Source organism: Neoarius graeffei, chromosome 26 (assembly GCF_027579695.1).
Source record: "Neoarius graeffei isolate fNeoGra1 chromosome 26, fNeoGra1.pri, whole genome shotgun sequence".
In the NCBI taxonomy this organism is placed as follows: domain Eukaryota; kingdom Metazoa; phylum Chordata; class Actinopteri; order Siluriformes; family Ariidae; genus Neoarius; species Neoarius graeffei.
The window spans coordinates 42,446,850-42,473,474 of NC_083594.1; the positions used below are offsets into that span (position 1 = coordinate 42,446,850).

At 43.3% G+C, this 26,625-nt stretch overlaps 1 protein-coding gene across 2 annotated transcripts in view; it reads left to right on the forward strand.

Moving 5' to 3' along the window:
* Window positions 1-26,625, forward strand: part of rassf5 (Ras association domain family member 5) — a 112,928-nt gene that overhangs the window by 54,652 nt on the left and 31,651 nt on the right. The window contains exon 2 of one of the 2 annotated variants that reach the window (XM_060910564.1): window positions 2,221-2,351. In XM_060910564.1, coding sequence (XP_060766547.1) covers window positions 2,221-2,351 — 131 coding nt within the window. Of the gene's footprint in view, window positions 1-2,220; window positions 2,352-16,584; window positions 17,258-26,625 lie in introns of those variants that run through there. The other variant, XM_060910565.1, reaches the window with a different exon arrangement.

Sequence of the window (26,625 nt, forward strand, 5' to 3'; positions counted from 1 at the left end):
TTAGCGCTGTCGCCTCACAGCAAGAAGGTCTGGGTTCGAGCCCCGTGGCCGGCGAGGGCCTTTCTGTGTGGAGTTTGCATGTTCTCCCCGTGTCCGCGTGGGTTTCCTCCGGGTGCTCCGGTTTCCCCCACAGTCCAAAGACATGCAGGTTAGGTTAACTGGCAACTCTAAATTGACCGTAGGTGTGAATGTGTGTGTGAATGGTTGTCTGTGTCTATGTGTCAGCCCTGTGATGACCTGGCGACTTGTCCAGGGTGTACCCCGCCTTTCGCCCGTAGTCAGCTGGGATAGGCTCCAGCTTGCCTGCGACCCTGTAGAAGGATAAAGCGGCTAGAGACAATGAGATGAGATGAGATGAGACATTACAGCAAGTATAAACAGCTGTATCTTCATCAGCATCATTCTTTCTCTCTCCTGAATTTAATAAGCCAAAACAAGCAGCTTATCATGTTACCGTGAAATTGCAAAGCCGTCTGTCTTGAAAACGTCCCTGTGATGGAAAACCTACACCTTTAACACTGGAGAAATAAATGAACATTTCCTCATAGAACTCTTCACCAGATCAACAACTAGTTTTTAACACATTTATGTGGAGCACCTGCCATATACAGTTCTGTGTAAAAGTCTTAGAAATGCTGTCGACCAAAAATGGCTTAAAAATAATGAAATGAAATGTTTCAACATTAAAAAATACTATAAACAGTAATCAGTGAGCCATAATAAATGAAACAAAGTCGATATATGGTGTGAGACGACCCTTTGCTTAAAAAAAAAATAGTAGTCTGAGGTCCAACGAGTGCAGTTTTATGCGGAAATGAGCTGTAGGTTTTACTGAGCATCTTACAGAACCAGCCACAGTTCTTCTGGACACTTTGACTGTCACACTCGCTTCTTCATTTTGCACCAAAGCCCAGTAGCCTTCATTATGTTTTCTTTTTTTAATCTGAAATGTGCTGTACTATGTAATATGCTGCTCAGATACAAACCATTTTTTCCTGTAATATTTAATTTTTTGCTGGAAAACGAACATAATGTAGAAGTCATAAAATAGAAATCTATAACAAAGTTTGTATGAAAAAAATAGGGTGCCTCAGAGTTTTTGCAAAGTCTTCTTCTTCTTCTGGCTGCTCCTGATTAGGGGTCGCCACAGCGGATCTTTCGTCTCCATTGCTCCCTGTCTTCCGCATCCTTCTCTACCACACCTGCCACTTCCATGTCCTCCTTCACCACATCCATGTATCTCCTCTTTGGCCTTCCTCATTTTCGTTTGCCTCGCAGCTCCATCCTCAACATTCCCCTTCCAACATGCTCTGCATCTCTTCTCAGGATGTGCCCATACCATCTCAGTCTCATCTCTCTTAGCTTCATTCCCAAGCTTTCCACATGTGCTGTCCCTCTGATGTGCTCGTTCCTTATCCTGTCCAACCTCCCATCGCAAACCTTAACATCCTCAACTCCGCCACCTCCAACTTTGCCTCCTGTGTCTTTGTTAAGCGTACGGTCTCCAATCCATACATCACACCTGGTCTCACTACTGTCTTATACAGCTTACCTTTCACTTTTGCTGGGACTTTCCTATCACAAATGGCTCCCGAAATCCTTCTCCAACTGCTCCACCCTGCCTGCACTCTCTTTCTCACCTCACTATCGCAGCCCCCATTTTCCTGCACAGTTGACCCCCAGGTACTTGAATTCACCAACTTTCTTTACGTCTACTCCTTGCATCTTCACTACACTCTCATCCCCATTCTCATTGATGCACGTGAAAGTTTTTGCAAAGTACTGTGTGTATATATAGTACATCCACAAGGGGGCGCTATATGCAAGATTAAAATGATTTTTGCAATTACATGAGTAGTTACTGTATGTGATTACTGTATATTTTTAGTCTTAATATCACCAGCATGTGATATATAGTTGCACAACCCAGAGAAGTCAACTTATAAAGTCAGACGTACCACAAGTGCTATTACTCACTAAATCAAGACTCTGGGGTTATAGTCTCTCATCAGTGTAAGAAAGATCACGGTGACTTCATGGGTCACCTGATACTCCCAAACAAACAGTGAAAAAACACTGACATGGCTACACGAGAAGACATTTTCTGTCATCCGCTGTGTTTTCATGTCTTGAACTATGCAATCTAAAATCTGTTGGTTCTCTTGATCAGTGGGGTTTTTTTTCTGTTACTGATGTGTTGTTTGTGTGTCTATCCACCAGACTGCAGTTACACTTGTCACCTGCAGTGCGAGAACCATGTTCAGCTTGACTGTAACCAGGCAAACAGGCAAAAAGAGGAAACGCCTACCGACTCCCCCTGCAGGACATATTCTACAGCACCTCCAACGAAGGTAAACTTATAGAAATACCTTCATTTACCCATTACATTCATGGTATTTAGCAGATGCTGTAATCCAGAGCAGGTGGTGTAGTGGTTAGCACTGTTGCCTCACAGCAAGAGGTTCTGGGTTTGAGCGGACAAGAGCTTTTCTGTATGGAGTTTGCATGTTTTCCCTCCGGGTGCTCTGGTTTCCCCCAAAGACATGCAGGTTAGGTTAATTGATGGCTCTAAATTGACCGTGAGTGTGAATGGTTGTTTGTCTCTCTTGCCCCTTTTCCACCAAAGCAGTTCCAGGGCTGGTTCGGGGCCAGTGCTTAGTTTGGAACCAGGTTTTCTGTTTCCACTGACAAAGAACTGGCTCTGGGGCCAGAAAAACCGGTTCCAGGCTAGCACCAACTAGGGCTGTGCTCGTTTGCCATCAGTTGCTTACGATATCGTACCATATATATCGAGTTAAACGATGCCTTTAATGTATTGTAAGCAGAGGGCACGAATACGTTTGGCACCAAAATTATTCAATCAATGAGTCTCGAGACGAGGCCATGGAGACATGGGGGACGTAATTAGCGGCTTGCAGCGTCTGTAGCAGAGCGCATTGAAGCAGAGCGCCTAATTTCTAGTGCGCATGCCCTGAGTAACTGGAAGCGCCATTTGTAAATAAAAACGTTTTTGGTTGGAACAGGTTGCAAGCATGAATTTCCGTCGATTTCTGGCATGAAACATGCTTTAAATCAAGTGAAAATTGATGACAACCTGCTACAGAACCGGGAGATATGCATGAAATATGTCATATATGGGATTTTCGATTTTCAAGTGAGTAAACGATATCGTATCGTACCCTCGAAAATCGCTCATGATCGAGTATCGCGAGCTGTGAGCACAGCCCTAGCACCAACTCTTTGCTGGGCCAGAGGAAAGAACCGCTTACGTCAGCAGGGGGGCGGAGTTGTTAAGACCAACAACAATAACAAGACCGCGAAAGATCGACATTTTTAAGCGACGAGAAGCAGCAGCTGTACAAACGCAAAGTCATCCATTATTGTTGTTGTTGTTGCTGCTGCTGCTTCTTCCGTGTTGTTTTTGCTTCGATGTTCGCACCAAGGTTTATGCAAATGTAGTGACGTAATGACGTGGCTTCCCTTAGCACCGCGAGCTATGGAAAAGCAAACTGGTTCTCAGCTGGCTCGCAAGTTGAACGAGTTGTGAACCAGCACCAGCACTGGCCCCGAACCAGCCCTGGAACTGATTTGGTGGAAAAGGGGTATCTGTGTCAGCCCTGTGATGACCTGGTGACTTGTCCAGGGTGTACCCTGCCCCTCACCCATAGTCAGCTGGGATAGGCTCCAGCTTGCCCATGACCCTGCACAGGATAAGTGCTTATGGATGGATCTAAGCCAGAGCGATGTACAACATACCCAGATCAGCCTGGAGAGCAGTTAGGGGTTAGATGCCTTGCTCAAGGGCACTTCAGATATTCCAGCTGGTCCAAGGACTTGAACCAGCAACCTTTTGGTCCCAAAGCTGCTTTTCTAACCATTAGGCCATGTCAACTGCTTTATACACTCACCAGCCACTTTACTAGGATTCTAAGATTCCTGTTCTTGGCTGCAGGAGCGGAACTCGATGTGGTCTTCTGCTGTTGTATGCTGAGATGCTTTTCTGCTCACCATGATTGTAAAGAGTTGCAATATCCTTCCTAGCGAAAAAAACCCTCAAACCAATCTGGCCGTTTTCTTCTGACCTGTCTTATCAACAAGGCGTTTGTTTCCACCCACAGACCTGTCGCTCACTCAACTCAATGTTTTTTATCTTTCACACCATGCTGTGTCAACTCTAGAGACTGTTGTGTGTGAAAACCCCAGGAGATCAGCAGTTTCTGAAATACTCAAATAAACCAGTCCATCTGGCTCAAACCGACACCCATGCCACAGGGAAAGAAAGAAAGTCACACTGTGAGATCACAATTTTTCCCGTTCTGATGTTTGAAGTGAGCATTAACTGAAGCTCTTGATTTGTATCTGCATGATTTTGTGCATCGTGCTGCTATCAAGGGATCGGCTGATTAGAGAACTGCAGAAAACAGCAGGTGTGTGGGTGTTCCTAATAAGGTGGCTGGAGAGTGTACGTATAATGACAAATTTATGTATAAATGCCTCCTTCTTTGTATGGTGTTGTAAAAGCGAATACTGCATTTTGCATCACAGACCTTCATTACAAAGCATGCGACATATTACCTAAAGGAGTAACTCGATTAGTGCAGAGAGGCTTTGTGTTCTCCACATGCTTTCCAGAATGAAAGCCATTGTGTCATAGCTTTCAGAGGTAGAGCTAATGCTTTCCCACTGCCAGTCATGACATGAAAGAGACCAGCTAGTTAAAGGACATTGAAATGAAGGTCCAGGACAACTTAATTACAGCAAAGGTTTTATTAAATCATGTGGACCAGTGTGCACCTTAAGATCAGCCAATGTTGTAGTCGAGTCACTAAACCTCGAGTCCCCAGTGTTCAAGTCCGAGTCAAGTCCAAGTCATTAAAGAAAATTTCGAGTCGAATCCGAGAACAAGACTCCAACCGCACCGTTTGACGGTGGCTGTTTTAGCGCCGTTAACATTAGCTCGTTCCTGAACATGACGTACACTACCGTTCAAAAGTTTGGGGTCACTTTGAAATGTCCTTATTTTTGAAAGAAAAGCACTGTTCTTTTCAATGAAGATCACTTTAAACTAATCAGAAATCCACTCTATACATTGCTAATGTGGTAAATGACTATTCTAGCTGCAAATGTCTGGTTTTTGGTGCAATATCTACCGTACATAGGTGTATAGAGGCCCATTTCCAGCAACTCTCACTCCAGTGTTCTAATGGTACAATGTGTTTGCTCATTGCCTCAGAAGGCTAATGGATGATTAGAAAACCCTTGTACAATCATGTTAGCACAGCTGAAAACAGTTGAGCTCTTTAGAGAAGCTATAAAACTGACCTTCCTTTGAGCAGATTGAGTTTCTGGAGCATCACATTTGTGGGGTCGATTAAATGCTCAAAATGGCCAGAAAAATGTCTCGACTATATTTTCTATTCATTTTACAACTTATGGTGGTAAATAAAAGTGTGACTTTTCATGGAAAACACAAAATTGTCTGGGTGACCCTAAACTTAAACTTTTGAACGGTAGTGTATGAACAGGTGAATGTGCGTTCTCTTTATCAGGGAGTGTGAAGTATTCTGTCAGAGATGGTTGGGAGATGGATGTAAGTGCAGAAGGTGTGTTTATTCATACAAGTGAAGACAGGTAGACAATCCAGAACGGCAGGCAAAATTGTAAAACAGTGAAACGGGTAATAGATCGAGCGAGGCACAAACAGGCTAGCGTACACTCGGCAGAATCAAAGACGAGAAACAGGAAATCAGGCATCAGGAAACCAAACAAGGAGATAAGACTCGGTAATATGTCAGCAATGCAACTCAATACTTCGCAAAGTAAGTGTGTTTTCACAGTTTTTATATAGCCACGCTGATTGTGCCTTAATCCTGTGCAGGTGCGAGTCGTTTACGGTGCGAGAGTCCGCTTGGCACGCGCGCTGTCCATAGCGCACCCAAGAGTCTATCTGATGCACACGCCAAGGCGCACAGGTGTGACACTCTTGCACGAAATTAGTGTAAAAATTAATGTCGATATAAATATCTCATCCCAAATTATTATGGCATGTTACAAAAAAATAACAAAAAAATCCAAGTCCTCGTCTCCAATTTATGAGTCCGAATGCAGTTAATGCACGAGTCCGAGTTATCAGTGCTCGAGTCACAAGTCCTTAAAATTAGGGCACAAGTCGGACTCGAGTACTCCAAGCCTGAGATCAGCTCTCAGGCTCAAAATAAAGCTGTTTCAGAGACAAAACACACCATGGAACTATAAAGTGCTTTACTGCTGTGTGATATAATTAGATAGAAGTGCCGCTAACTGCAATGAGATTGAGTTATCATGCTAAAATTATGACAGCGGAATGGATTATACAGTATCTCCATTTTACGAACGTGAGTATATTGAATAAGTGTAAGACATACAACAGTGTAAGACAATTACTGGCCTGTTTATTCTTGAAATCATCAAAAAAAAAAAATCCTCTGCTCTGTATTTCCCCCACTGTGCATCTCTGCAGTGTCACATCCCTTCAGTATCTCCTCTCACCCTTTCTCTCTTTCCCTGTCATTTTATATTTCTTTGGAAAAGGTTACATGATGGGCGGCACGGTGGTGTAGTGGTTAGCGCTGTCGCCTCACAGCAAGAAGGTCCGTGTTCGAGCCCCGTGGCCGGCGAGGGCCTTTCTGTGCGGAGTTTGCATGTTCTCCCCGTGTCCGCGTGGGTTTCCTCCGGGTGCTCCGGTTTCCCCCACAGTCCAAAGACATGCAGGTTAGGTTAACTGGTGACTCTAAATTGACCGTAGGTGTGAATGTGAGTGTGAATGGTTGTCTGTGTCTATGTGTCAGCCCTGTGATGACCTGGCGACTTGTCCAGGGTGTACCCCGCCTTTCACCCGTAGTCAGCTGGGATAGGCTCCAGCTTGCCTGCAACCCTGTAGAAGGATAAAGCAGTTAGAGATAATGAGAGAGATGAGAGGTTACATGATGTTCTCGGAAAGTGTCTTCCCCTCATCACGCCATCATCCGAGCCCAATATTCCATCCTTTAGTTCTGCACTCACTCTTCTACCTTTTTAACCATTACTATTAGCATTTAGTTTTGGCACCCATAACCTCTGACACACTCCAAGCCACTATGTTCATTATAAAATCCAGCATATTCCCCGAACTTCAAACTCTGTGACGGAGTTTTGTGCCTTTTATTTATGGAACCTGTAGAACTCTGATAAACTACTGAACAGCCCCGTCACTTCCTTTCCTTTTTAATCTGTGTCTATTTTCGCAAAAATACCCACACCTTTTCGAATTCGACTTCCTTCTTCCTGTCTCAGGCATAGAAACTGCAAACGTGAACGTGTCCACTGTAACATGCACACTTTTGTGTGTGTACGAATGCATGTATATTTCGTAAATCTTAGAGGTGTTCCAGCAAAGCAGAAGCTTCAGCAGCTACTTGTTTTTAATCTCTGTGTTTCTGTGAATGTGCATCGGTGCTGATGCTTATCGAAGCTCTTAGCTTTCTAGAGTCTCGACTTCCTGTTTGTATTCTAATTCACAAGGGATTCCGAGAATTAGAGCAATCTTCTTGGACATGCAGCACGACTTCATATGCTTTCTCTGTGCCTTTCTTTCACAGAGAGAGTTTCTAATGTCTTTGTATTACTGTTTGCCCGTATGGAATCAATTTTGTGCCAAAATGTTCATACAATACTTTTGAAATATCAAACAAAAACGACAAATCCAAATACAAAAAAACAAAAAAAAGTCAATTTTTTTAGACAGGCAAACAAATTATTCGTGTAATCGTGCAAAATATCAGTCTATTACTCTTCAGAAGCCTTTTATTTTTGTTCCGCGTCTTTCTCGGTTTTGTCTGACGTAATTTATTTTGGTTGCGATTCCAGCTTTCTCGTTTGCGCTCCCTGATTTTTTGCTTGCAATTTTGGCACAGGGCGGCACGGTGGTGTAGTGGTTAGCGCTGTCGCCTCACAGCAAGAAGGTCCTGGGTTCGAGCCCCGGGGCCGGCGAGGGCCTTTCTGTGCGGAGTTTGCATGTTCTCCCCGTGTCCGCGTGGGTTTCCTCCGGGTGCTCCGGTTTCCCCCACAGTCCAAAGACATGCAGGTTAGGTTAACTGGTGACTCTAAATTGAGCGTAGGTGTGAATGTGAGTGTGAATGGTTGTCTGTGTCTATGTGTCAGCCCTGTGATGACCTGGCGACTTGTCCAGGGTGTACCCCGCCTTTCGCCCGTAGTCAGCTGGGATAGGCTCCAGCTTGCCTGCGACCCTGTAGAAGGATAAAGCGGCTAGAGATAATGAGATGAGATGAGATTTTGGCACAAACTTCACGTGTGGGTGGGCTGTCCAGGAATGCATTCCCATTGGCTAACTTGTGTTTGACCGACAGCTATGCTCAGCCATTCCCTACTCGGATTCTGGCGGACTGTTTGACGAGTGACCGATCCATTGACGGTAAACAAGGATCGAGTGGACTTCAGTGGCGACTATGATACTGAATTAATTCAACAAAGTGTAAATTCAATATCATAGTCGCCACTGAAGTCCACTCCATCCTTGTTTACCGTCAATGGATCGGTCACTCGTCAAACAGTCCGCCAGAATCCGAGTAGGGAATGGCTGAGCGTAGCTGTCAGTCAAACACAAGTTAGCCAATGGGAATGCATTCCTGGACAGCCCACCCACATGTGAAGTTTGTGCCAAAACTGCAAGCAAAAAGTCAGGGAGCGCAAACGAGAAAGCTGGAATCGCAACCAAAATAAATTACGTCAAACAAAACCGAGAAAGACGCGGAACAAAAATAAAAGGTTTCTGAAGAGTAATAGACTGATATTTTGCACGATTACACGAATAATTTGTTTGCCAGTCTAAAAAAATTGACTTTTTTTTGTTTTTTTGTATTTGGATTTGTCGTTTTTGTTTGATATTTCAAAAGTATTGTATGAACATTTTGGCACAAAATTGATTCCATACACCCGGGTTGAACGATATCATGATACATCGAGGGGTTAGGGTTGGAGCCAGTGTGTACTTGAAATTCTGTATCGCTACCAGATCCATTTTATTTTATCGTTTGATCCGATTTGCTGACGTACTTGGTATTACAAGCACAGGTTGTAACAGACAGATCAAAGATTAAAGCTCTTCAGAAAACTTCGAAATTTCCAACGAGATTTGAGAAAAGCTACTAAAGATGGCAAAGCTCTACAAATATTCTACACAATCACCAGCCACTTTAATAGGAACTTGTTCTTGATTCTAAGATTCCTGTTCTTGGCTGGCAGGAGTGGAACCCAATGTGGTTTTCTACTGTTGCATGCTGAGATGCTTTTCTGCTCACCACGGTTGTAAAGAGTTGCTATAGCCTTCCTGGCAAAAAAGCTCGAACCAGTCACAGAGAGGTCACAGTGAAAGAAAGTCACACTTTGAGATCACAATTTTTTTTTCCCATTCTGGTGTTTGAAGTGAACATTAACTGAAGCTCTCGATTTGTATCTGCATGATTTGATGCATCGTGCTGCTGTCAAGGGATCGGCTGATTAGAGAACCGCATCAAACAGCAGGTATACAGGTGTACCTAATAAAGTGGCCAGTGAGTGTATACAGTATATTTACCTATACATTCATGTATTAACATGTTTTAATGTGAACGTCATTATTATAGCAGTCCAGTTAGTCCGTAAAGTTGTTTTTACAGCTTTGCAGGCACGATTAGAAATTACTGTATGTTCCACAAGAAACTTTCAAAATAAAATCTCTGATATCTGTCTTGGTCACTTTTGTCTCGTAACGGCAACGTGTTTTGTGAGGGGGAAAAAAAATTCCCAAAGTTCGTAATGAAGCCATTCCGACGATGGCTTTCTTTTCCTTTCAGCACTCCTCAATATTGCTGTGACATTTGAGATCTTTGTGTCCTTGGTGAGCACAGGAAATAAAGTGAGCCATTTAGTGTTGAAATTCATTTCATAAGAATGTGCAACGCTCAACTTTCTTTTGGACAGTGTTGGAGTCGAGCCACGAAACCTCGAGTCCGAGTCCAGTCTCGAGTCCCCGGTGTTCGAGTCCGAGTCAAGTCCAAGTCATTAAAGAAAATTTCGAGTCAAGTCCGACACGAGCCCCGCCCACTATCAACAGGGCAAATAACATGAGAGAGGGTTAACACGAGCTAGTTCATCGCTCAGCAAGCAAGCCCCGCTATCAACAGAGCAATGAACATAGCGTGTCACTTCCTTCTCTGGGTGGAGTCTCGCCAAACGACGATTGAAGTTCGAGGTCGTCCCCGTCGTCTCCTCGATAGTTCTTCTACATATGGAACAAAGAGCAGTGCATTTTTCCCCACCGCACGAGAAGTCTGTATAAACAAAGTGGACAATCCTAGGCGCGTTCTCTCCAGGCATTTTAGCACCATTAACGTTAGTTTGTTCCTGAACATGGCATATGAACAGGTCAGTGTGCATTCTCTTGCACGGAATTAGTATAAAAATTAATGTAGATATAAATATAAGTATCTTAAACCAAATTATTATGGCATGTTACAAAAATAAAGAAAAAAGCCAAGTCCTCATCTCCAATTTATGAGTCGGAATGCAGTTAATGCACAAGTCCAAGTCATCAGTGCTCAAGTCCAAGTCAAGTCACGAGTCAGACTCGAGTACTACAAGCTAGAGCCCTGCACTCCCGTGGGAGTCCCGCGGGACCCGACGCAAAGCAGTGCGGCGCAGGACAAATTTTGAAAGCTCATTGCGGGCACGGGCGGGAGGGGGAGTGCACAATGCGGGAGCGGGCGGGAGAGGTGATAAGCTGCAGTCCCGCTAACTAAAAACGTGTTTAAAATAAAATTTATAAATTATTAATTTATGTCTATCATATATAATTTGTGCTGGATATTTTTTTTGGCATTAATAAAAACATTTTAAGATGCCTAAATTTGCGGATGTGGTCTAATCTAGCGTACGTTTCCGATTCCTTTCCGCTCTTCCGTGTTTGAGATCTCCGATCATGGCAGAAGAGCAGAGCTCCTCTAGTGAAGCTCACAATGGGTATCTCTGTAAAGCCTCAGCTGCGCATGCCGCCTGGCAACGCGCACCCTCGCTACGTGCGCTAGGTGAAGGATCGGTCAGTGGAGAGCTCAGCTAAGCTCAGCACGTTTAATTCCCCAAGCCAATGACAAGAACTTTCGTGAGAAATAACGCGAACGTCTGCATCATGCGGGATTTGCGGGTGGGAGCGGGACAAAATATGGCAGGCGGGAGCGGGACTGAAAATCATAATTCTTTGCGGGAGCGGGTGGGAGCGGGACTGAAAATTCTGTCCCGCGCAGACCTCTACTACAAGCCTGCTTTTGGACATTTTGAATGGCTAGCTAAGACATGCAACAACAAAGCGAGCCAGTTACAGGAGATCCTAACATGCCTCGCTGGCTAAGCTAAGTAAAACAGTGGGAGAACTCAGCCATTTAAATTTAGATCACACAGCAACAAATCAAATAAAACACACTGCGTGAGTATCTCAGCTAGTGCACGGGACTAGAGAGACCGAGAGAGGTCTGTTTTGTTCTAAACACACTAGCAACCTGCTGACCTCCTTTCCATATTACTGACATGCTAACTGTTATGCTAAGTGTTATTCTGCGTGGCAAATATGTCTTAGCATCCTGTAAATAAGTATCCATTCCACAGTAAACGTAGTTTATGAATGCATGGGAACATATACATGTACTCTTTGTTCCTCAGAATACACGTTCTATCGTTTTTAGCTGTAATTGTTTTTTACGCAGGTATACCCAATATAGGAACAATTAGTAAGATCTGACAGTGCACGGAGAGCAGCTTTGCAAACTAGTGTCTTGCGTAGCTTGGAGCTTAGCATACGATTGGCAGAGGAAGAAATTAGAGCCTCTGTGCATTATTAAACACAAAGAAAAAGCAAGCAGCATGAGGTGTCCTGGTTAGCAAAGAGGGGTATGAAACACAGATCATGTAAAGGATCTGACGCTGCATTTAACATCAGTGTGTAAGAAGAGTCTATCATGAGAGACTGGATACTGAGTGTCACTGGCAAAAACCTGTCCAAACCAGAAAGCCCCCAGTAGCTCTGACAGTAGTGCTGGCTACAAGGCAATTTATAGGCAGTCATGTGTCCGTTCTTATACGTTACTGTTTCTATAGTAACAGCCCATTTATTGGGACTTGTATGGAGGACTTGCGGTGAATTTCACACAGTCTTCAGTCTTCATGACTTGCTTGGTAGCATGATAATAATCTTTTTTTTCCTTTGTCTTATTCACTTTAAGCGAAATAACTTGGTGCGCGTCCTGCCAGGTCACCAGTGTCTTAAGACCTCCTGACAATTTTAACCATCTTCTGCTGACCATGTGTGCCCTTCAGCTCAAGTTTTTGGTAGCGTTTCAGCTGCTGTTCCAAATATTTTCTACGGACGTGAGGTCCGATAATTTTGCCAGTCACTCATGCTTGTTATTTTAGTCCTACACACCCACACACGCGGGTCTTACACACCCTACAGTTGTCATGCTGGAACGCCGCGTGTTGGGTCCTGTGTGGTCATGAAGCTCAAAAAAAGGCAACCTCAGAATCTGGCCAACAGCTGGGGATCTGGATTTATTCTAAGTTACACTCAAGTGTGTAACATTGTACAATAAGATGCTGTTACTGCTGTGACATTTTTTCAATTCAATTCCCATATCTGGTCATAACAAATGGGCATGAAGTCTTCATCACGATGCAACTCTGGCTGGTGAACTCTCCGTTCTATGCAGCCGATCTCATAACCTTGCAGGTCTTGGGTGTTTTCCTATCGAAGAGCAATTCTGCCCAGCTTTTCATGAGATTGATTATCTTCCTTCACAGCAATTTGCAGAAAGACCCTCCAATATTTCCTCCAGCTCTACTACGGTGTATCGATGCCATGCAGAGCAGGGATCCTCATCTTTGGGCCAGTCAATAACCAAACCCCCAGGAAAGCAATCTTCGTGTCCTCCATCTTCTTCCCATCAACCATCTCATTGATTATGATAATATAACAGAAGGCTTTGGCTTCGGGTCATTTGTCTGCATTTATTGAAACGGTATCTCTCTCTCTTTTTTTTTTATCTCCAGACACATGCAGACAAAATCAACCAGCAGCATTTATAGTCGGCTTTGGGATACAAGGAGGCAAGACTTTTTGCTGCGTTGACAGAACACACAAGAATACTGGCCTGTCTCCAAAGCTTTAACTGTCGCTCAATGAAAATTGAGTAAAGCGGTGACATGGGAAATCGAAAGTGGTTTGGCTGAAAAAGGTCATCACTTTATCTCTCTTTTTTTTAACTAGGGCTTTTCATCACACTCAGTAAAATATAGTTCATAGAGTGGATAGTGGACAACGCAAGTCTGCATATGGGCAAGTAAAGCCAGGATAATGGTGATGCTTTTTCCAGTATGGAGTGATATACATTATCTCCAGGGTATGAGGAAAATAATGAGCCATGCTGGATGACACCCAGATTGCCGTTAAGAAGAACTCTCACATTATGCTGTACTCAGCTGGTCTTAACTACTCAAGGTCAGGGTTAAAGGTTAACACCACGGGTGCCTGCTGGGCCTGAAGTGAGGTCAACAGTCATGTAATCCATGACCTGCAGATGTCTAGGTTTTATTATTGTAAACTGTTAGGATTAAAACCTTTGCATTTCACTTTCATTCATGGAATGGTTTGGTGTGGACGGGTGTCCATCATCTGACAAATACCCATCCTTTTTTCAGAGTGTTACAAATCGTTAAAAACGAGGAGCAGTCTGGAGGATAAAATTGCGGTTTTAATGTTCGAAAGTCAAAGGATGAGGAAATACCATTATTGGATCTAATCTCTTATGGAGCACAGAGAAATTATGGTGAATTCAACTCTTTCAGGAAGACAACTCTTTACAGTTTTGGTCTGTATGTCAATAAAGCAGATTAATTTGCTGAAATCATAGCACTCCATCCGTCCATCCATCCATCCATTATCCATAACCACTTATCCTGTGTAGTGTCGCAGGCAAGCTGGAGCCTATCCCAGCTGACTATGGGCGAGAGGCGGGGTGCATCCTGGACAAGTCGCCAGGTTATCACAGGGCTGACACAGAGCCAAACAACCATTCACACTCACATTCACACCTACGGTCAATTTAGAGCCACCAATTAGCCTAACCTGCATGTCGTTGGACTGTGGGGAAACTAGAGAAAACCCACACAGAGAACATGCAAACTCAACACAAAAAGGCCCCCATCAGCCACTGGGCTCAAACCCAGAACCTTCTTGCTGTGAGGCAACAGTGCTAACCACTTCACCACCATGTCGCGCTACTGGCATTTCCAGGGGCCTCACAGCAAGAAGGTTCTGGGTTCGAGCCTAGTGGCTGACAGGGGCCTTTGTGTGTGGAGTTTGCATGTTCTCCAGGTGCTCTGGTTTCCCTTACAGTCCAAGTACATGCAGTTAGGCTAATTGGTGGCTCTAAATTGCCCATAAGTGTGAATGTATGTGTGTGTGTGTGTGTGTGTGTGTGTGTAGGTTGTGGCAGGACGGGCATCTGGTGTAAAACTATGCTCCAATTAATGTGACATGTGGATCAATAGGGTCCGCAGGGACCCCGACCTGGCAATAGTGCTGGACAAGGAAATAAGAAGAAAACGTAACGGGGTATGCTGTTGTTGGAAAATAATCAACAATGAAGTGATGACATGAAGTTCCAAATCTTCCTCTGTCCCAAAGTGGTTTATTCCTGTTATTTCAAAAGAAATAGTAAGTCCTCTGGACCATGGTGGAAAACTTAAAGCTCTGGCACTGCGGACTTTTTCCACAAATATTTAAAGCTAGAAGGCCTTTCGATTTCATAAAATCGGTGAAATTTAATTCCGTCTGAAGTTTGATCATCGTGATACATGTTTATTTCTGCAATATCTAAAAAAAAAACAAAAAAATAGGCCATTCTGTTGATGGGAAGTTATTCAATTTGAGGGGATTCCCGAGCAAATAATGTGCATGAAATCGCTCGCTTTGCGCAGTCACGCAGACAGAGGAAGTCCGTGTGCGCATGCTCAGGTTTGCTTGCTTCTTCTTCTTTTGGGTTTTACGGCAGCTGGCATCCAGTGTTGCATTACTGCCATCTACAGGTTTACCTTGACCATGCACTGACAGTTCCATCATCCTGTCGCTAAACGAACAGCTGATCACACCGAGGTGCTCGCTGACCGCTAATAATTAGTTTGGTCCTGCGTTTCCTTTCCTTCGCATATAACGTCTTTTCTTCTCACTTTCCGTTACTGTAGTCGGTCTTTCACATTTCATTCACACACTCACGTCCTTCATTTTTCTCTCCTGTTTCAAATTTGTATCCCACGATGCCTTGCGCGACCGGGGGAAAGCCCACCACGTGCTGCATGACGTAGTATCTTGCATTGCGTCATGGTGAAGCAGGAAAAAAATAGCAGAGAATTTAGGGCCACGTGGCTCTGAATTTATTCTCATCTCATCTCATTATCTCTAGCCGCTTTATCCTTCTACAGGGTTGCAGGCAAGCTGGAGCCTATCCCAGCTAACTACGGGCGAAAGGCGGGGTACACTGTGGACAAGTCGCCAGGTCATCACAAGGCTGACACATAGACACAGACAACCATTCACACTCACGGTCAATTTAGAGTCACCAGTTAACCTAACCTGCATGTCTTTGGACTGTGGGGGAAACCGGAGCACCCGGAGGAAACCCACGCGGACACGGGGAGAACATGCAAACTCCGCACAGAAAGGCTCTCGCCAGCCTCGGGGCTCGAACCTGGACCTTCTTGCTGTGAGGCGACAGCGCTAACCACTACACCACCGTGCCGCCCCTCTAAATGTATTACTTGTTCTATTTTTAAAAAACTAATAAAATTGGAAGTCTGTGATTCGAATTCAGTAGCTTTCGGTCCACTGAACAAAAAAAAAGGCAGTCTACCTTTAATAAATGCTGCCTAATACAAAGCGTGATCAGTATTTGATACATTTTTCACAATATTTTTATTGCACTTGTGATCTGTTATGTCCATCATAATTTATTCAGTTATGTAAACTAGGTATACTATATATGTGTCAGTACTGTATTATTGTAAGCTCTTCAAACCAAAGAGCATTGGAATTAATTAATAATGCAAACCATAACAATAGATCATACATTATGAAGCCTTTTAATTCGACCCGTGGCTTTTTCGAATGCTTGTTATAATGAAGTGTGCTCTTTTTACGCAGCCATTAAAGCTTACTTCCATTTATCAACACTTGAAATTCAGACATATTTGCTGTCCTTCCTGACACCCAGGACTTTGCATATTGGCTGTTATGTTAAATAGGACCACGTGCGGATTGGATGGTGTGTGGGGTTTGTATCTGTGTTTCTTTTTGTCTCTCAGTCTGTGCCTGTGTTTCTTCGTTAAGAGGAAGTGGCTATGGTTGAGCAGTTGCATGCAGGAAGAGAGACAGGGAGGGAGCAGACTCAACCACTGATGGTAGAGCAAGGCGTAGAGAGAAAGAGAGAGAGAGAGAGAGAGAGAGGGAGGGAGTAATACGTCAGCTCTGCTCTGTCTGTGTAAAGCAGGCAGGAAGGCAGTAAGCAGGTTGATTCCCAGCTTTGACTGCTCTACCCACTAGAAGCACACTCAACACAGAACTGCATCATCTGTAGACTCGCTAGGGTTTCAGTTATCAACCCCAGCTTGTGCAGCAATGTTCGCATGTGACAGCAAAGCTGCATGAGCACTTCACTTCATCGCAGCGACATATCTTCATCTTCCTTCCATTTCTCAGCTGATTGACGAGCAGTGATCCGAGTGGCTGTGGATTTTGAAATTTCAAAGACCGAGCTGAAAAGGCCACTTCTTCTCATTTCCAATGAGATCTTGTCTTGCTGACCTGCCAGAAAGAGGAACTGAGGTCGGTCTCCTTCCGCAACCTCCAACAGTGATACGCAGAAGTACTCCGATATCTCAACTCTCCTGCTCTCGGATTTCCATCTCTCCCTTCGACGGAGTCCAGGAGTTCTGAAGCAGTTCCTTATCTCGTTGTCGTATCTCGACTTCTTGCACTGCCTGGAGCCAGGGGTGCCAGGGGCCGCTGGAGGCCCCGCAAATGACCGGTAGCAATAGCATGAGCAGCGGCTACTGCAGCCTGGATGAGGAGAACGATGATTCCATCTTCTTCACCGCCAAGACCACCTTCCTTCGCCAAGCACAGGCAAAGCAACGGGAAAAGGTAATGCTGGGGAAAAGGGAAGAAGAGCAACGAGTGTATGGTTTTGGACATCACGGAAACTTCTTATTCTTAGATGACAGTCGTGTATTGCGGAAATGAGGTTGTCGTCTTGAAGTTTCTCAAGTTGCGCCAATGATGACTCAATACTCCGTTTTAGTTTGCATCCTTAAATTAAAAAAAAGTGGATTTGGTTTGTTGATTTTATTTCAGGGGTGTTTTTCAAACGATGGTTTTGACGTACTTCATGTTGGAAAAACGTTGATGGTGGAAAGTTTAACATGAGAACAAAAACTGTTTTACCCAAATGAAACCTCGAAGTTGGGGAAGTCCCCCCCCCCCCAGTGTTTCCTTTGTGTCAGTGAAATATGCTAATTGTGACAACAGCAGTTTGACAGCTTGCTTGCGTAAATAGCATATGTTGCACTTCTTTTTTTTTTCTCTCAGTAATGTACAAACCTTGGATTGTCTGTTAAACCTTCATATGGAAGGTTCATAGTGAAATAGTGTCACTTCTTAAACCTGTTTCTTGTGCTCTGAAGCTGCTATGGCGGGGAATTTCGGCAACCGGGGTGCCGGGGTGGGCTGAAGAGTTGATAACACACCTTATCACCATTTCCTTATTATCTTTTAGCATGAATATGCTTCTCTGTAGAAATATATTCGGTTTTAAATCATCTCCTGGTCTCGTGACACACCCTAAATTCTTTGGACTGTTGTGTTTTCCCATTGGACCACGTTTCCCCAAAATGTATAAACACTTATGTAAGCTCAATTCAGTTTGAGACTAATTTATTTGTTTAAGATGCTACAGTGAGATGAATAGCACGCCCAGGCAGCTGGCATATCGCTTGACAATGGAGTTGCATATCCAGCTTATTTACTTTCTATCTTATATCGAAAGTTAAAATTTGAATATTAAAATGAATCCTTGGTTTGGTGTTGTATTGCCATGTGGAAAAATTGTATTGCACATTTATAGGTATTATATTCTCGGGTTAAGTGGACACCTGTATCAGGCCAACCCTCTGAATTTTCCTTCACCAGGCTTACCTCAGCCTCAGTAGTGTCAGGTTTGAAAAGATCCTTGTTCATACTATGAATTATTCATCACAGTGTGTGACCAATTTAGATAGCCAAGGACTGGGTTAGGCATAAAAAAACATGTTGTCGACGAGGTCTACTCTTATAATCAATAGAACAGAAAGATCTTGCGTTGTTTGGGCTGCCAGGATGTGGGTTTTGTCGGACTGGTTGCTAAGATGGTGTTGTCTGTGTCGTTCAGGTTGCCAGGTTAGAATTGAGGTTATTGTTGTTGAACTGGTCGTGTAACCGTATCTTCAGATCAGATTTCATCTTTAGACCTTGGTTGAAGGGTTTCTTTTCCCTCTCAAAGCTAATCGTAGATCAATACCTTATCATAATTTGTGCAATATTTGGAATTTGACCAGCATCACCAAAGAAAAAAAAAGGACCCTACAACCCTATGCTGTATAATAGTTCCAGTAGCATTGTACCCATCATTCATTCATTCATTCATTCACCGGAGCATATGCAAATATTCCTTAAATTTTCTCCGATGGACGTATAATTCATGTTGGACGCCAAACCTTAAAGCTAACCCGCTGCTCAAACAGAAAGCATTGTGCAGAACAAACAGACTTCTACAAACAATTAGATAAGCCCCGCCCCTGCCGGCTGAAACATTGTCGTTACAGCCAGTTGTTAACATTTGAATAGGGAAAAGTACACAAATACTGTATAAAGAATCACTATGTGCAGAGCTTTGGGATCGAACGAGCCGTACATTCAGACACGTTGAAGAGAACTGACTTCAGATCGATGACTTCAAGCAGTAAAACTGGAGGATGTTTATAGAAATTACAGATTTCGCACGATGAAGCATGGCATACAGCCCCTTAAAGGAGAACTGAAGGCAATTTATCTCATTTTATTAAATATAGGAATGCATTTTTGATCGCTATTTTGTCACTTCTATAGCAAGTTATGAGTGTTTGAAATACACTATGTAATATATCAGTCCGTATGTCAAAGCGACAGCCGTAAACGAGATTTGTTGAGACCTGTGCGAGACATCGTAGGACGGAAGTAAAACGTACAGCGGAAATCAAAGCGACCAACATCTGCCAATGTTGTCAAAAGCCGCGTGCTCTCTCTTTCGAATGCTGGAAGCCGGAAGTTTTGTTTGTTTTGAGAGCAATCAGGAAAGTTTGAAGAAAGTAGGCAGTAATCGTCATTTAAACTCGTTTTTGCGCAATATTTTTTTGGAAAGCAGTTTTCAAAATGGCGGCACTGACACCTGGCTGACACTTGATGTTTCAAAGTCTCGCACACGTCTCGTGAAGATCGCCAGATAAGCGACGTGGACCAAACGAACTCAATTCAACATGGCTAAAAACCGAACAGGCCGATAAGTATAATATTTAATTGCAATTAGTTGCCAATACGAGTCACGATATAAGGTTACTAAAACCGAAAACGTAATTGAATAACACGTTAATTAAGAAATAAAGCAAGTTTTTAAAATGACTTCAGCTCTCCTTTAGCTTCATTTTATACTGTAATGAGAGGTTATGCAAATGATCCTGGACTCGCAGGCATTTTTGTTAGTCTCCCTACAACCATCCGTCACATACTGCTTTGCTGCTGGCTTTGCCGAGTATAAAATCATTTATGAAACTAGCAGTTGGTACCCCAAATCACACCCTTGCCTGTTCTGTGGAGCATGTGATGGCCAAGTTGCTTTGGTGCAGTGGCAATGCATCGTAAACGCACGGCGTAATTAGCTCTATACTACAGCATTTGGTTTGGCGTGTGTTTGTGAGTGGCTTTGATGGTATAACGTCTTAGATGAGGGATAGCAGGCGTGCAGATGATCAAGAGTGATAGCTTCTCCTACTCAATGCTTGACCCAGTAATGAAAGAGGAGAGAGTGCATGTGTGGGAGGAGGACAGAGAGAGAGACTTGCGTTATTTGTACACTGCGGTACATTAGTGTCTGTGCAGAAACAGGAGGGAAAGAGATTACGTGTCAGGCGAGAGCAAGAGAGCGTAGATGTCACGCAGTTGCTGCAGTCAGATTGTACTGAATTCTAATTCAACACATTTGGCATGATGTGAGCATGTCAGGTCTTCGGGTTATAATAGGAAGTGGACCACAGTTTCACAGCTTCCGTTCTGAGATAAACAAGCCTCTGCTCAGGCACCAAGTTCCTCACTCTGACTAATCATGCTCGGTGGCTGTAAGCAAGACCAGTGCGTTAGCAATGCCATTTAAGTCAAATTGGAAGTGATTTTGGCCTTCAGCGATTTTGACACAAAAGCGAGCTGTCTTAAATCTCAAAATTCAAGCAAGTGCAATTTCTTCTTTTCGGGTCACTTTGCAAAGCCATGCCCCCAAACCGATACAGACCATTTCATCCAATAGTTAAAGGGGAACTGAAGTCATTTTTAAACTTGCTTTATTTTTTAATTAACGTGTTATTCAATTACGTTTTCGGTTTTAGTAACCTCATATCGTGACTCGTATTGGCATATTATATTACACTTATCGGCCTTTTCGGTTTTTAGCCATGTTGAATGTAGTTCGTTTGGTCCACAGCAGGCGTCGCTTATCCACGCGATCTTCACGAGACTTGTGCGAGACTTCAAACGTGAAGTGTCAGCGCCGCCATTTTGAAAACCGTTTACACAGCAGCCAGATCGCCAGATCATTCCAATTTAGATTAATTTCGAGATTTGCCAGCTTCATCAGTGATGGAGATTATTCCATACGACTTCGAACCAACGTGGAGTAGAGAAGAGTTGGAAAGATGACAGGATAAGGATCAGTCCGCCGCGCCGGTATTTACATCATTACTGTCGCGCAATTAAAACATGCCAGATCAGGCAGCTGGTGGGTTTTCAAAATAATAAATACATGCATGTATTTTTGTGATAAATACATATTATACTGAGTGCATTTCCCACATAATCCTCACTAAGGTTTCGGACAGCACTACAAAATGGCGTCCACGCTATATAGTGCCCTATGTAGTGAGTAGGGAGCGATTTCGGACACAGGGAAAACTTCCGGCTTGATTACATCAGCATTTGAAAGAGGGCATGCGTGTCTTTTGACGACGTTGGCAGATGTTGGTCGCTTTGATTTCCGCTGTACGTTTTACTTCCGTCCTACCATGTCTCACACAGGTCTCAACGAATCTCGTTTACGGCCATTTCTTTGACATACGGACTGATATATTACAGAGCATATTTCAAACACTCATAATTTGCTATAGCGGTGACAAAATAGCGATGAAAAATGCATTCCGATATTTAATAAAATGAGAAATTGAATTTTGATAATAAAAAATTTGCCTTTGGTTTCCCTTTAAGACACTTCATCCAAATCCTTTTTCATATGCACTATCGATTATTTTAGGCGGCACGGTGGTGTAGTGGTTAGCGCTGTCGCCTCACAGCAAGAAGGTCCTGGGTTCGAGCCCCGGGGCCGGCGAGGGCCTTTCTGTGTGGAGTTTGCATGTTCTCCCCGTGTCCGCGTGGGTTTCCTCCGGGTGCTCCGGTTTCCCCCACAGTCCAAAGACATGCAGGTTAGGTTAACTGGTGACTCTAAATTGACCGTAGGTGTGAATGGTTGTCTGTGTCTATGTGTCAGCCCTGTGATGACCTGGCGACTTGTCCAGGGTGTACCCCGCCTTTCGCCCGTAGTCAGCTGGGATAGGCTCCAGCTTGCCTGCGACCCTGTAGAAGGATAAAGCGGCTAGAGATAATGAGATGAGACTATCGATTATTTTATATTTCAGGTATTTGTTTGTTTAAAAAAAAAAGGAGGAATTCTCAACGGAATTTGACAGAAGCAAAAGATATTTTTGCAAAATGAAAACGAAACCGGAAATGACAGGAATCGGCGAGTGTCCAGTTCGGGCGCGTTCGGCTGGGGGCCGCTTGTGGGGAGAGATCGTTTTTATTAAACCAAATTACATAATAAATCTATACTCGCACTTGCGAAGGATATCTGGCAAGTGCGATATCCAGATATGAGAAAACATGTGTTTTCTCAGTCTTTATATAGGCACACTGATGCCTCTTGATCATGTGCAGGTGAGCCTCATTAGCAGCGCGCGTGCGAGAGTCCAGAACGGAAAGGAAAGACCTGATGACTGGTTGGATATTCGTGGGCAGGAGAAAAGCTGTACCGTACGTGAGACTCTTTTTTTTTTTAATCCTGTGTCTTTAGATTAGAAGTCAGCTGATCCAAATCCACAGAATTACAACAAAGTTTTTGAACATGGTTAAAACTAGACGGCCTTTCGATTTCTTAAAATCGGTGAAATTTAGTTCCGGCTGAAATTTGGTCATCGTGATATATGTTTATTTCTGCAATATCTTAAAAAAAACCCAGGCCATTCTGTGACTGGGAAGTTATTTAATTTGAGCGGATTAAAGCAAATAACGTGCACGAAATCGCTCGTTTCATGCAGTCAAGCAGACAGAGGAAGTCCGTGTGTGTGTGTGCGCGCATGCGCAGGTTTACCTTTGACCCTGCACTGACAGTTACATCATTCTGTCGCTAAACGAACAGCTGATCACACCGAGGTGCTCGCTGAGCGCCGATATTTATTAGTTTGGTCCTGCGTTTCCTTTCCTTTGTATCTAACATAACATCTTTTCTTCTCGCTTTCCGTTACTGTAGTCAGTCTTTCACGTTTCATTCTCACACTCACATCCTCCATTTTTCTCTCCTTTTTCAAATTTGTATCCCACAATGCCTTGCGTGAACGGGGGAAAGCCCACCACGTCATGCATGACGTAGTATCTTGCATTGCGTCATGGTGAAGCAGGAAAAAATAGCGGAGAATTAGGGCCATGTGGCCCTCAATTCATTAATTGTTCTATGAAAAGAAAAATAATAAAATTGGAAGTCTGTGATTCAAATTCAGTAGCTTTCGGGCCACTAAAGAAAAATAACTGGGTGTCGGGGAGAATTCTTTTTATGACCTACACTTGAAAAATCTGAAAGGCAGTATAGCTTTAAGAGAGTTTTTCCTTTCGAACAAGGACAAAATACAGACGGACTTATTTCAATTGTAAAATTTAGGATGTTATTTTAAAGCTAGAACAATAGCAAATAATATGTGTTTGGCAAAAAAAAAGCCTTTTCACTTGGGTAGAATGCGGTTTCATGCCAAATTCATCGAGGTCAACTTTACCCGTACAAATTTTCAGTGAGCCAATATCACATCACACACACACATCACATTATCTCTAGCCGCTTTATCCTTCTACAGGGTCGCAGGCAAGCTGGAGCCTATCCCAGCTGACTACGGGCGAAAGGCGGGGTACACCCTGGACAAGTCGCCAGGTCATCACAGGGCTGACACATAGACACAGACAACCATTCACACTCACATTCACACCTACGGTCAATTTAGAGTCACCAGTTAACCTAACCTGCATGTCTTTGGACTGTGGGGGAAACCGGAGCACCCGGAGGAAACCCACGCGGACACGGGGAGAACATGCAAACTCCACACAGAAGGGCCCTCGCCGGCCCCGGGGCTCGAACCCAGGACCTTCTTGCTGTGAGGCGACAGCGCTAACCACTACACCACCGTGCCGCCCGTGAGCCAATATGTTATTTTTTAAAAATATGTTTTTATTTCCATATTATTTTCTCATAATAAACCAAAAACAAGCATATTAAACCTATTGCTAAACGTTTTTGTCTCGTTTACAAGCTTGAACTGGGTCTTTTCCCTATTCGGCAGATGCTTTTGCACATTTTATGCTTTGAATTTCTCAAAAGAAGAATCAGAAATTTTAAAACTTGTCTAGAAATAGGTTTAATAATAGGATATTGTTTTGTGGCAATCTCATAATCGGACATACTAGATAAATTCGGCGATATTCAAGATATTTTCAATTGAACAGACGCCATTTTTACACTGAGGCTGCGTCATGTAAAGGTATGTCCTTGGGCTTTGGCGTAGAATTTTGTTTCAGATGTTATCTAGTATAGTACGTCTAGTAATTGAGCACCAATAGCTGTATATACTGTATGAGGAAAGAGGATGTGGAGCAGCCAGCAGCTTCAGAATGCTCGAGTAGCTTCCACGTGGCCCGAGGATGGCTCTGAGGGCATCGTGTTACCTAATCAGCTCAAGACAACATGTGATGAGCTCAAGGTTGGAAGTGAGGACACGCTAAGGAAACACTTCTCTTTTAACATATGCAAGGTGATATTTGTCCATATGCGCTTCGTTCTGCATCATGGACTTATGTTACACCTTCAGGTGTCATGATGGAGAGTTGAGGATTCATGGTTGTTGTTTTTTATTATTATTATTAGTATTTGTTATAAGCATGCTTGGCATTTCATTTGAGGAACTGAAATGGGTTTTAAATAATAAACTGCATTTATGATCAGGCAAATGTGGCCGAGTTGAGTTAATGTTTGATCTCTGTGTGTAAATATATAGTTTCGGTTTACAGTCTGGTGCACTTCAAAAAGGTTTTGCAGTTTCTAGAGCATGTCCTGACCTGCTGCAGGAACCCATCTGTGCAAGGTAGAAAAATCAGGTCATGTCTGAGCTGAAATGAGCAAAATTGAAAGAGACAGATGTCACCTGGTCTTTTTCCAATCTTTAAAGGGAATATTCTGGACCAATTTCGTTTTTTTTTTTATATATATATGAAAGTATGTCCCTTTACACACTCATCCAGAAGGGTAATTTTGCACAAGGCCATCTGTCTCCAGCAGAAAAAAATAAAATAACAAAACGCATCTGGAAAAATCCCAAGGGAGTCTGAAGCCAGATTCGTGACGTCACCTGCGGAAGCGCCAGCAGGCTGCGAGAGCTTTGCACGGTTTCAGTGCACAGCCTGTGTAGACCAAGCGCTCCCATTTCTCTCTCATTGTCCGGTCTTTTGGAAAACGATGAGTGCTAATCCCATCATGACTGGTGTTGCTACACCCTCCTACGATACATCTGTTAACCATTTTAATAATTACGTGATAACGTTGAAGAAATTTGCAGAAAACCACCAGGTCGTTTTCTCATAAACAAACCAGCGCTGGCGTAGGATTCAGAAGGAGGCGTCCCGCACGCGACGTCACGAAAATCAATGCTTCCCGGGAAATCCGAACGCCAGGTTTTTTCAGAGGCGGACCAATTCACCTCAAATGGCTTGATTTCAACTGAATTTTTCTGGTATTGCGCAAGGTAAAAAAAATTGCACAAAATGCAAAATGTGACAGATATTTGACCAAAGTTTAATATAAAATAGGAGAATTACGTTGATCTTGCTCTTGAATTTACCCGTGATATGCACTTTAACCGTCCTGCTTCATCAGATTCCTGATCTTGGCTGCCCGGAACCTGAATTGACCTTCTGCTTTTGTAAGCCATTCACTTCAAGATTGGAGGGTTGTGTTTTCTAAGATGCTTTTCTGCTCACCACGTTTGCAAAGAGTATTTATTTATTTAAGTGACAGTCGAACCAATCAGGACGTTCACAATAACCAACCTCTCTGGCACTTCCATATATTCTCATTCTTAAAGTTGACAAAAATAAGCAGACCTGAGTGTTTAGCATATTGAAATACTTTTTATATCTGCATTACTACATCTACAACTAATAGTTGGAACAGTACACTTAATAGCATTGATAATATTGTATCAGTACTTCATATTTTAATACTATTAAAAGTAAACGGCCTTTCGATTTCATAAAATCGGTGAAATTTAGTTTGCTCTAAAATTTGGTCATTGTGAGATATGTTTATTTCTGTAATATCTCACAAAATATCAAGCCATTCTGTGGCTGGGAAGTTATTTAATTTGACGGGATTCCCGAGCAAATAATGTGCACGAAATCGCGCAGCCAAGCAGTCGGAGGAAGTCCATCTGCGCATGCGCAGGTTTACCTTTGAGCGTGCACTGACAGTTACATCATTCTGTCGCTAAACGAACACCTGATCACACCGAGGTGCTCGCTGAGCGCCGATATTTATTAGTTTGGTCCCGCTTTTCCTTTCCTTCGTATATAACATAACGTCTTTTCTTATTGCTTTCCGTTACTGTAGCCGGTCTTTCACGTTTCATTCGCACACTCAAGTCCGCCATTGTTCGCTCCTGTTTCAAATTTGTATCCCACAATGCCTACGTGAACAGGGAAAGCCCACCACGTCATGCATGACGTAGTATGTTGAATTGCGTCATGGTGAAGCAGGAAAAAATAGCAGAGAATTAGGGCCATGTGGCCCTAAATTCATTAGTTGTTCTATTTTAAAAAAAAAAAACTAATAAAATTGGAAGTCTGTGATTCGAATTCAGTAGCTTTCATTC